General features: G+C 35.1%; 1 protein-coding gene across 1 annotated transcript; it reads left to right on the top strand.

Annotated features, from left to right (window-relative positions):
* Nucleotides 1–2,036: 2,036 nt before the first annotated feature.
* Nucleotides 2,037–4,773, top strand: LOC113354568. Its single transcript, XM_026597863.1, has 5 exons — nt 2,037–3,062; nt 3,152–3,247; nt 3,365–3,861; nt 4,010–4,094; nt 4,203–4,773. Exons 1-3 carry the CDS (start codon nt 2,365–2,367, stop codon nt 3,381–3,383), a joined length of 813 nt encoding a protein of 270 aa, XP_026453648.1. The 5' UTR covers nt 2,037–2,364; the 3' UTR covers nt 3,384–3,861; nt 4,010–4,094; nt 4,203–4,773.
* The last annotated feature ends 5,819 nt before the right edge of the window (nt 4,774–10,592 follow it).

Genomic DNA, 10,592 nt, shown 5'->3' with positions numbered 1-10,592 from the left:
GATGATTAAGCAATACTTTATTTAAGAAATGTGCAGTTGCTTCCATAAATCCAATATTGATTAAATAAACTTATCTGCGCACAGCTCAATTTTTTCACCAAAGCCCCACATAGGTGAGACCTTCTCCAAAGCATAAATTAAAATTAGTATGCAACTAAAATTCGCTCCAGGTACATGGGTGTTGTCATTCCCCTAGAAATTTATTCTCACTGACCTCCCCTCGTAGTTCTTACACAACACCAGTTCTTGGACCTCCTGCATCATTTGCAGATCTACCGCCACCTAATATCAGCTTTTATCACCAGCTACACGACATCAACTCTGCCACCAGAAAAATTCTCTCGTTGACCTTTACCACCATCACCATCTACCTCTTACATCAGATGCTCTCTTCCACACTAACAGTCATCGTTTCTAATAAGAACTAAACGAACGATGGTTTTAACCAGTGCAAAGCCAATGAACTTCTGTTTGTTCTGCAGGCCAAGCAAAAAAAAGCTAGGCGGTTACTCATGCATGAAAATGTTTGATGAAGCCTACTGCCTACATACACCATTTAAACTATAGTTTTTGGGTATGGGGAGAGTTGATTTCGGTTAATTAGCGAACTATATGATCATCTAATGCATCATATGCGAGAGTTAGATTTCGGTTATTTAGGTTGATTGTTAAACTTGATTTATTGAGTACACAAGTACCTGCAAATTTTAGGAGGTCCCGTTAAATGACTTTTCAAAATGAAATACAATTAATATTTATTAACACAAAATTGGTTCAAAATACCAAAATCAACAATTTCTGGGTGAAAAGGACATTTAGATTTTGATACTGTTTAAATGGACAAAAATGTAAAAATAGCCAGGGTGTAAACAATTTCATCCTACCCATTTTCAAATACTTTTTCTTATTTTTAATTTACATCAGGATGCATCCAGTTTCATCCTTACTATTTTTTAAGTTTAAGTCAGGATGAATCCAGTTTCATCCTTGCTATTTTTTTAGTGTCTATTTCACCCATACTAATTTTTACGCGTCCATTTGAACCATTTTTAAAAATATTTGGACAAATAACCCATTTTGCGAATTACTAATATATCGAAAAGTACCAAATTTATATACATGAAGTTCCGAAATAATCATGCTCATGTTCCTATAAAAACAAATATCTATTGGTTTTGTTTTCAATTCAAGGCAAGAAATGTAGGCATTACCGTGTTTAGTTGCATGTTGGATTAATGATATGAACCTAACAAAGAATGGCGAAAGACTATGAAAACTCTTCTTCTCTGCTTCAGATCGACAATTGCACCTTAGTCGGAAAAACAACAGTCAAAACCTTTTTCTTTTACCAATTTTAAATCAGAAATTTTCCTGTTATGCACCCATTTCAAAACCTGTTTTCTAATATACACTTGTTTTTTTGGATATTTCTAATATACACCCATCATAACTAAAAACATTAGCACACAACATCTAAAGATCTAGCCGTATATCTGTCGATCGGAATGGACGATTTAGATTTATCTAAGTTACAGAATTACGAGTTTACCCATGACTCAGAAACAAAAGGTTGAGAAGAAGATAAGATTTCATTTTCTCATTTCAGTCGTCTTCTTCTCTCTTTCTGCTGCTGCTGGTCTCGATTCATGAGATACGAATTGAGTTTTTGTTGCAAAATCGACGATTTCCCAAACTAGAATAAGAATCTAACAAGATTTCAAGACGCTATGAAGAAAAATCCAGAGAAGAAAAAGTCGAAGAGGTAGGGTTTTCCTGAACTGAAACCCTAATTATTTTTCACCAGTTTTTGATGATTTGTAAGCCCTAATTGATGAACCCATCTCTGTTTTTATTGAAGTTATCAAGACAGATGTTTAATTTTCTAATTTTTTTCATCTTCTCTCGATTTGATTTGGGATTTTATTTTCTAATCTTTTTGATTTGATCTGGGGTTTTATTACAGATAGTGCTATTTATTGAATCGATTTTGTTTTAATGCAGAAATGGTGTTATTTATTGAAGATTGTGTTATTTATTGAAGATTGGAAGCTAAAGAAAAACATGGAGGTAATGATGCTCAATCTGAGTCGTTTCAAAACTTTGTAGAAGAACACAAAGTCCACTTTGAAAAGGAAGAAGAAGAACCACAGTTCCCTGAGGATGAAGAGGTTGAACCAGTTGATCCAAGTATGATGCTGGTTGGTACCAGATTTGCTAAACATGAAGACTTTAAAAGGAATTTGAGGGATTTCTGTGTCTTGAATGAAACTCAGTTTTTGGTCAGATCTAGTTGTTCCAGGAGAGTGAAGGTTATATGTGATTTCATAAGGATATAAATGTCCTTGGTTTTTATTTTGTTCAAGAATGAAAAAAGGTGGTTACTGGTCAATTATAAGTCTGGAAGAAAAACATACATGTGCTGGTGATCCAACAGGGAGAAATAAGTCTGCAAACAAGTATTTTGTTTGTGACTGGGTAAAGGATAGGCTTAAGACCACTACTGGGAAAGTTATTCCAAAGCAAGGACAAATAAAAGAAGACTTTTTTACTCAAACCAACATTGATATACCATATCAAACAGCATGGAAGGAAAGAAATTTAGTTCTAGAATCACAGTATGGGAACTATGAAGAAAGTTTCAACAATGTACCCACTTTCTGTAACATGGTGACCAAAACAAATGATGGTTCTGTGGCTATTTACACATATGCACAAGATGATGATCGTTTTGAAAGCATGACAATCTGTTTTGCAACAGCACTTCAAGGATTTAAAGATGGATGTAGACCAGTAATTGGATTGGATGCTTGCCATCTTACTGGCAAGCATGGTGGTGTGCTAATGGCTGCAACAACACTAGATGCACAAAATGGTTTAGTACCATTAAGGATTATGGTTTGCAGGGCTGAGACCAAAGAGAATTGGACCCTGTTTCTCCAACATTTGGCTCCACATATCACTGATCATAAGTGTCCAATTACATTCATATCTGATAGGCAGAAGGGATTACATGAAGCTGTGCCTGCAGTGTTTGGAAAAACTCCTCATATATATTGTTATAGGTTATGTACTTGTATCTTAAGTTATTTTTTCAATATGTCTTTCATATGAACTGCAATCTCACATTTGGAATGCATACTAAATTTGGCAGGCACTTAAGTAAGAACTTCAAGAAGAAATTCAAGGGCTATGAACTGCAATCTCACCTGTGGAATGCAGCAAAATGTTATAAAGAAGCATTTTTTTTGTAAGTTTTCTCACTTAGTTATAGATTATACCATTTTTTAAGATTTTAATTTTGTTTTCTGAAATTAAGACTTTAATTTTGTTTTCTGAAATTAAGACTTAGTTATGTTTCCTGTAGGAAAACATGGAACTTTTGAAGAATGAAAATGAGGAAGCTTTTATGTATCTTATGAGGGAAAATCCTGAGTCTTGGTCAAGGGCTTTTTTTGATAGCATAAGTAAATGTGAACATATGAATAATAACTTTTCTGAGTCTATTAACTCCATGGTCTGTAATTTAAGGGACAAACCAATTTGTATGTTAGGAATGATGTATGGACAGTTAGTCATGGGCTTGTTTTATAAGAGGAGGACTGAATGTGCTGGATGGACAGATGGGCAGTTGGTTCCCACTGCAGTTATGTTAATTGAGAAGATGATGAAATTAGTTGGTAAGTTCAAGACAGTTGGATGTGTGGCAGGCAAGATATATTCATCAACTAACAGGGACACAAATAAAATGTTTACTGTTAATATTGTTAATCAAGTATGCAGTTGTGAGCAGTGGCAGATGAGAGGATTTCCCTGCCAACATGCAGTTTGTGCATTAAAGACAATTAGAGATGATTGGCCTAAGTAAGTGTATTAAGTAACTTTAATTTTTGTTGTTTTGTTTTTGTCTTTTAAGATTTGTAGTTTTGTTTTTGTCTTCAATTTTTGTAGTTTTGTTTTTGTCCATTCATTAGCTTCCGTCCATTCAATTTTTGTTGTTGTGCTTGTGTAGATATTGCAGTCCTTACTTTAGAGTGGAATCTTATAGAGCCACATATGCACCAGTGGTACATCGTTTAGATGACCCAAAGGACTGGGTAAAGATAACCTCTTTATTTGTTGTTGTGCTTCTAATATTATATTAAATGCTTTAGGGTTTCATCATATTTTAACCCCCAAATTGTTTCTTTCCAATCTCTCTCCAGGTAGACATGAAGCTCAATACTCCCATCTCAAGTAGATCTGCAGGAAGACCAATAACTAAAAGGATAAAGTCATATGATAAACCTAGAGTTGAAGTGAGAAATAGAAGATGCTCAAGGTGCAAGGTAGTAGGTCACAACAAATCAACTTGTAAATGAGGTGAAGTTGGACGGAATTCAAAGGGAAAGAGACCAAGAACTCAAGTAGATGCTGCTGATTTTAGTTTCTCATATCCATCACAACCAAGTAAAGCAAAGAAAGTGAAGAAGACTGCAGGTGAATCATCTAAAGCTGCTGCATCCAAGAGGAAGGTTGCACAAAATGTTTCACAGACTGTTTCACAAACTGTGACACACCCTAAGTATGGATCTGTTTTACAAAATATCACACAATGTATTCAGACCCAGGGGAACGCTAAGAAGACAAAGAAAAATTGATTCTGTGAATGTTATCTTTTGAAAAACTTTGGATCTGTCTCTTTTTGGGTTGTGTTGATTGATACATGGAAATGTTTATGTTTTGAACAATTTCAATATTTTTTAGATTGAAAAAACTCAATATTTTTATTATAAATTTCTTTTTTATTACATAACTTGTTGCAGATAAGTTTACATATGAAGTTTTCCAAGATCCCTGCATATAGTTTGCAGATTCATAACTCTTTTTCTTGCAGCAATAAAAACAGCATCTGAAGCCCATCTAAATGCTTGACATTCACTGCACTTGAGGTAAGATATGTCTCTGTTGTGTTCATTCTTACATGATGACAGCTTGAGTTTTCCTTTGCAGTGTGCCTTGAAGCATGGTTGATTATGCAGTGGACAATCTTTCATCATATGTGCATCTCCACAAGCAGAGCAACCACAATCTCTTGGTAACTTCAACATCAAGCTTTTTGTAGGATCTTTGGCATTATCAAACCATTCAAAATATGTGTAGGTAACATTTGGCACTTCAAAAACATTTTCCCATTACTATCAGCTGTGGTGGATTGTAGTATTTGCCTTATACCATTACATGTTTGCACCTTGTGTACAGCCATGGACACACTTTTGTCTCATGATTTCCTTGTTCACAAATTGAACATTCAGTCATGATTTTCTTCTCACTGTTTTTTCTATTGCTACTACTTCGTGAGTCTTTTTGGCCTCCATTCATGGCTTATTTGTGTGATTGAATGTTGAAAAAGGATTAGGTTTCATCACTGGTTCTTATAGCAGTGAAAAACATTAAAATTTAGGGTTGTAATCGTGACCGTTTATTTGAACGCACAAGATAAATCCACCTGTTAACTGACAGTTTTTATTGCAGGTCATGTGACGTGCACGTGCATGGTTTTCTGAGTCGACCAGATTATCAACTCGATTGATCTGGACCCGAGTTTATCCCATAGGGAATTTTTTGTCTTTTTCATGTAGTGCAAGCTGTGGTGCCAGCTGCACAGATAACGGCTGTTAGCTGTTTTATTAAAAAAACGGACGGAATTATTGTTTCGGGTGTATATTAGAAATATCCAAGAAAACGGGTGCATATTGGAAAACATGTTTTGAAATGAGTGTATATCAGAAAAACGCCCTTTTAAATCGGCATCGTAACGGTTTTACGTCCTCTCGTACTATGCACAAAATAAATCAAACTTGGCAGAAACTTTTACTCTCACTTTTGGCAAGTAGTATACCATAATGATGATAATATAAGCATGTAAGATGATTAAAACCCATGTTAGTAGAGGGAAAATTTACACTATGAAGTTATACCGTGAATAGTGTCCCATATATACCGAAGTTGAGAAAAACTTCTCCAAATAATTTATGCTACTTTCGTTAATTAAGCACTTCAATAAAAAAAGAAAAATGAAACAACTATCACTGACCTTTGCAATTGGATATCACTGACCTTTGCAATTGGATATAGTGTCATGGATGCATCCTGCTGGAATCTAACCATAAGCACTATCACATGCCAATAATATATAGTGTCATGGATGCATTCTGCTGGAATCTAACCATAAGCACTATCATCAGCATCTTTCACATTGTTATTAGGTAGCATTCAAATAAATTAGAGACCCTTAAAAAGATTAAAAAGAATTAGACAGTAGAATTTGATTCTATAACCTTCACTTGAGAAGCAATCTTTTCGGAGAGAATAAAAGTTAATTCTCCCCTCCCGCAACAGATATCCGAAGCAGTCCTTTCTGTGTGCCTTAAATTTTGATGATGGCTGATCACAAATGTGAGACAACAATGATATTCATGTAGTCACTAAAAATTATTAATTCGTCAAAACGGTAACAAAAATAGGAAATGAGCTTTGAAATTGATGAAATTGAGATTGATTAAAAAGCTTACTTAAAATTTAAAATATCATCTACTCTTTAGTCTAGCCTACACAACTTAATTGGGTCAGTCCAATACCACATCCATCATGTTTGTGTATTAGAAGCATCCCGTTTGCCATCACTAAGGCTGGCATCCGGTTTAGCGTGCCAACATTGCAAGGATTTGATCCCGATTTAGAGGAAACCGAATTTCCATCTTTCTCAGTTGGTCCTTCTGGTATCCCTTTAGCAGCTCCAGATGCGGGCTTACTTAATACCTTGAGGTGAGTCACTCTTGGATTGCTTATGAACACCAAAGGTCTTATAGTAATGATTGTGTGGAATGTTGGCAGAGACCAGAAGGTACATGTCATTTTCACTCGTATGGAATTTTAAATTTCATTTCTTATTCCTTTTCTTGTTATTTTGTAGGTACCGAATGAGGGGGCTGAGAACTAATCTGAGAAGCATGACCTTTTCATTTGTTTCTTTCTCATTAGGATGACTTTATTTTTCCTTCAACTCGACTTTCCAGACCTGCTCTGCCTCCAAATCATTCCAAATCATCTTATTGTTACTCACTGTGATGATCTTATTCTTCCTTTGACTCGAATTTACCGACATCCGTAGCCTCTAGAAGCCTGGAAAAAGCATTACGATGAGTTAGATGTGACATTGTGTGTTAATTTTATATAGACTTACATTTTCTCTGAAATTATGCTACTTGTTAAGCATCCAGCTGATGGACGACTACCCAGCCACACAAAAGCTAATTATGTGTACAGTGAATCAAAAGATGCTACTACACAAAACCAATTTTTACGTACAAAAGCAACACAAAAAATTGTTATTACCCAAATGATCCTTTACATATCCAGTAATTATCACCAGATTCACCACTATCGGTATATTCCCAGAGTTCTCTGACATTCCATCCTTGTGTACTAATTCACCATATAGAGATAATCTTCATTCTTGACATTCATTCTTCCTGCCGGAGTAAGCCTAATAAAACTGAACTCATCGTTAAATATCGCAATATTTTTTTCTGTCATGTTATATCTTGGATAGTTCACGGAGTGTTGTGCATTTTCTCCTGTCTGGTTTATATTTTCTTAAACACTTAGTTCCGTTGTGGGCATATATTTCCTACCGGAAAAACTTTTTGTTAGTCCCAACATATATTACTAACAAATCATAACAGTTCAACTTCGTGAATTATATGATAATCTCGTAAAGTGTAGGGCGAGAGTTGTCATGAATGATCATATCCATCAAAGAACGACCATGTGCATTGTATCGTGATTAATAAGATGATTCCTGGCATTTTAGGTGATGGTACAAAAATGTTTGAATGTAGGTAAGCAAGAATGCATCTTTAATACAGCCCAAAATGATTGAGAAATCAATCAGAACAATAGAAAGCTCGTCTTAGTTAGCCACTGATACTAATAGCTGATAAAGTAAATGATTACCTCCTATAAAAACCTTTCATCCTATCAACAATGGTTCCATCAAAATTGATCCCCAGGATTCTGCTTGAACAAAGCCTTCACTTTATCATCATTATGAACCTACGAATTATCATTATAACCTCTACTGTGCAAGCAAGATCATATCACCATGTACTGTAATCAAACTATTTCTATCGCAGTACTATGTTGTTGTAATATATCATAAACACTACAAAACATAAAATTAGTCGTGACTCGAAATGACTATTTAAAGGATCCAAATACTAAGAAAGCAAAAGCAATGCAGAACCAAACCTTCAAACATGAATGATCCTTGCACAACTCTTCCAAAATCAAAAGGTGATTTTTCCTCTCTCAGTTGGTCCTTCTGGTATCCCTTTAGTACCTCCAGAAGCGGGCCTACTTAATACCTTGACCAAAAAGTAAAATTGCACAAAGAAAAACAACAAAAATAATAATGATGATTAAGATGAATGGTGTTCCTTGAGTCATTCAATTTCACGGATATAAACAGCCATTACTTACCATGAAGTATGAACACCATCAGGCCAGTGATTCTCTTTGAGAAGTGGTTTTAATAGATTGAAGGGATGTTGAAAGCAATGAACGGAAAACAGAAATCTCAATATCTAATAAGTTAACTGCAAGCTGGAAACTTGGTTAATCTCTCCATGACTACAGGGGTAAAATACTGTGTTCGGCGTAGCTTTATCGAGAAGAAGAAATCTTCAACCAATTCACAATATCATGCACATCCACATGTTTAAGTTTCAAACTCACAAATAGATAAAGCTAACCCGCCAAATAGGAATATGCGCCAAACCTCATTGTAAAAAGGAAAACTCTCAATATGATCAAATTCATAAGAACTTCAGACGTACTTAAAACTGATTAGGTTGAGTGAAGTCAGTTTAATGGCATGTGCATACATAATACCTTCTACAAATTAATCTAGATAAAAGCTCCCAAAGACCTTTTAGGTTTCCAATTAGGGGCTTGCCCAAGAGAGTCGATCGAGACGCCAAGTTTCCTCTACTTATGTTGTCAGGACAATTATCACAATGGGTGGCATAACCCCGAAAATCCCCAACAGCAAGCACGTCTGAATCATTGGCAGGAATGTTAAGTCAGTATGTGGAGGACCGAGATTAAAATAGTTAAGACAAAAAACGGACAACCAAAAGCTTCCCCGGGATGAATTTGTTTTTTGGGTCTTCACTACTTTGCCTGTTGAGTTACCATATATGAGCTTTCAACATTCAATGTCATCTAAAAGGAAAAAAGATGTGGCAGCAGACATAGAGGTGTAGAGTTACCGATGACGGTTCCTTGCTCATGCACCATCATAGCAAAATTGAAAAATCTCATTTATCTCACTGTCTGGTTCTTCTCTTGGTTCTACTTGTTCTCTTTCTTCAATTATTGCATTGCTGAAAACATCTCATTATCCAGTAGCAATTCACTGCCTTTGCTGGCTTGCAGCTCTTAACAGAGATTTTTAGAGGACTAAAACACATGAAAAATTTACCACTGGCCCGAGGAAAAGTATGCAGGCACCAGATCCGTTTCCAAAATAGATATGAAACGGAAATAAGATTATTTACTAAAGTGTAAAATATATGGCTTGATAGAACCATCATAATATAGTCTGGTACATAATTCGAGCATCCCAGAAATTATGGCATGATAGAACCCTCATAATATAGTCTGGTACATAATTTTCCCTTTATTTGAATGGTAATAAAGGAAAATTCCATCCTATGCCCGAGCATTAGACTTTGAATGCAGTAAGTTAATTTAATTATCTAATGTTGTGTAAATAACCAATTTAATTATCTAATGCGATAAATACCGTTATCCGAGGGAGTTCTACATAACCTTTTTCAGACCTAAATTCAGTTCAAAATAAGAAGCTTTCGATTCAAAATCCTGCCAAACACAAAGTAATTAAACACGTACAAATGTTCCAAATTTGTTTACTTTCATGTTCTTGCAAAAAAAATTCAAAAACAGTTGCGTCCTTGGACAATAATTACCGTTACCGGTAAATACCATTATCGATAAATACAGTTACCGATATTTGTAGTTAACCAACCGGTATATGCCCCAGCCGATACCGTTTCGTTAAGACGATAATTACTGATAAGATTCTATTACCGATTTCCAATTACTGTTATGTCATAAAATTATCTATAGGAAGTCGAATTATCCGTAACGGCTATCAGAATTCGGTATCCCATTGAAAACCCTGATCGTTGGGAAAAAAAAAAAGAGAAAAAGGGCAGCCTAATTGACATAATCGTTAAAGAGTAATTTACCGATATCCGATAACTTTAACGAAACGGTATCGGTTAGGATTTTGAGCATTCTACCGTAAATTATCGGTATCGAAATTCCGGTACAAATTATCGGTAACGGTACCGATTAAGATGATTACCTTTTCGATAGGTTCCGTCGACATCCCTACCAATGATATTAATTAACATTGTAGCTTTTCTAAATAACATTCTATTTAATTTTGAAATGTTAATAGACTTCAATACACGTGCATAAATGGACGAATTGTTCAATTTATTTAAATATAAATTTACCATATG

This window comes from Papaver somniferum, chromosome 2 (genome assembly GCF_003573695.1).
Source record: "Papaver somniferum cultivar HN1 chromosome 2, ASM357369v1, whole genome shotgun sequence".
Lineage (NCBI taxonomy): Eukaryota > Viridiplantae > Streptophyta > Magnoliopsida > Ranunculales > Papaveraceae > Papaver > Papaver somniferum.
Note: the sequence above shows the minus strand (reverse complement) of the source record. Positions and strands in the feature narration are given on the sequence as shown.

Excerpts from the sequence above, each read along its gene's own strand:
- LOC113354568 (XM_026597863.1), top strand. The coding sequence starts at position 2,365 with ATGAAAAAAGGTGGTTACTGGTCAATTATAAGTCTGGAAGAAAAACAT. Across the intron at positions 3,063-3,151 it reads CCTCATATATATTGTTATAG|GCACTTAAGTAAGAACTTCA; the intron begins GTTATGTACTTG and ends TAAATTTGGCAG.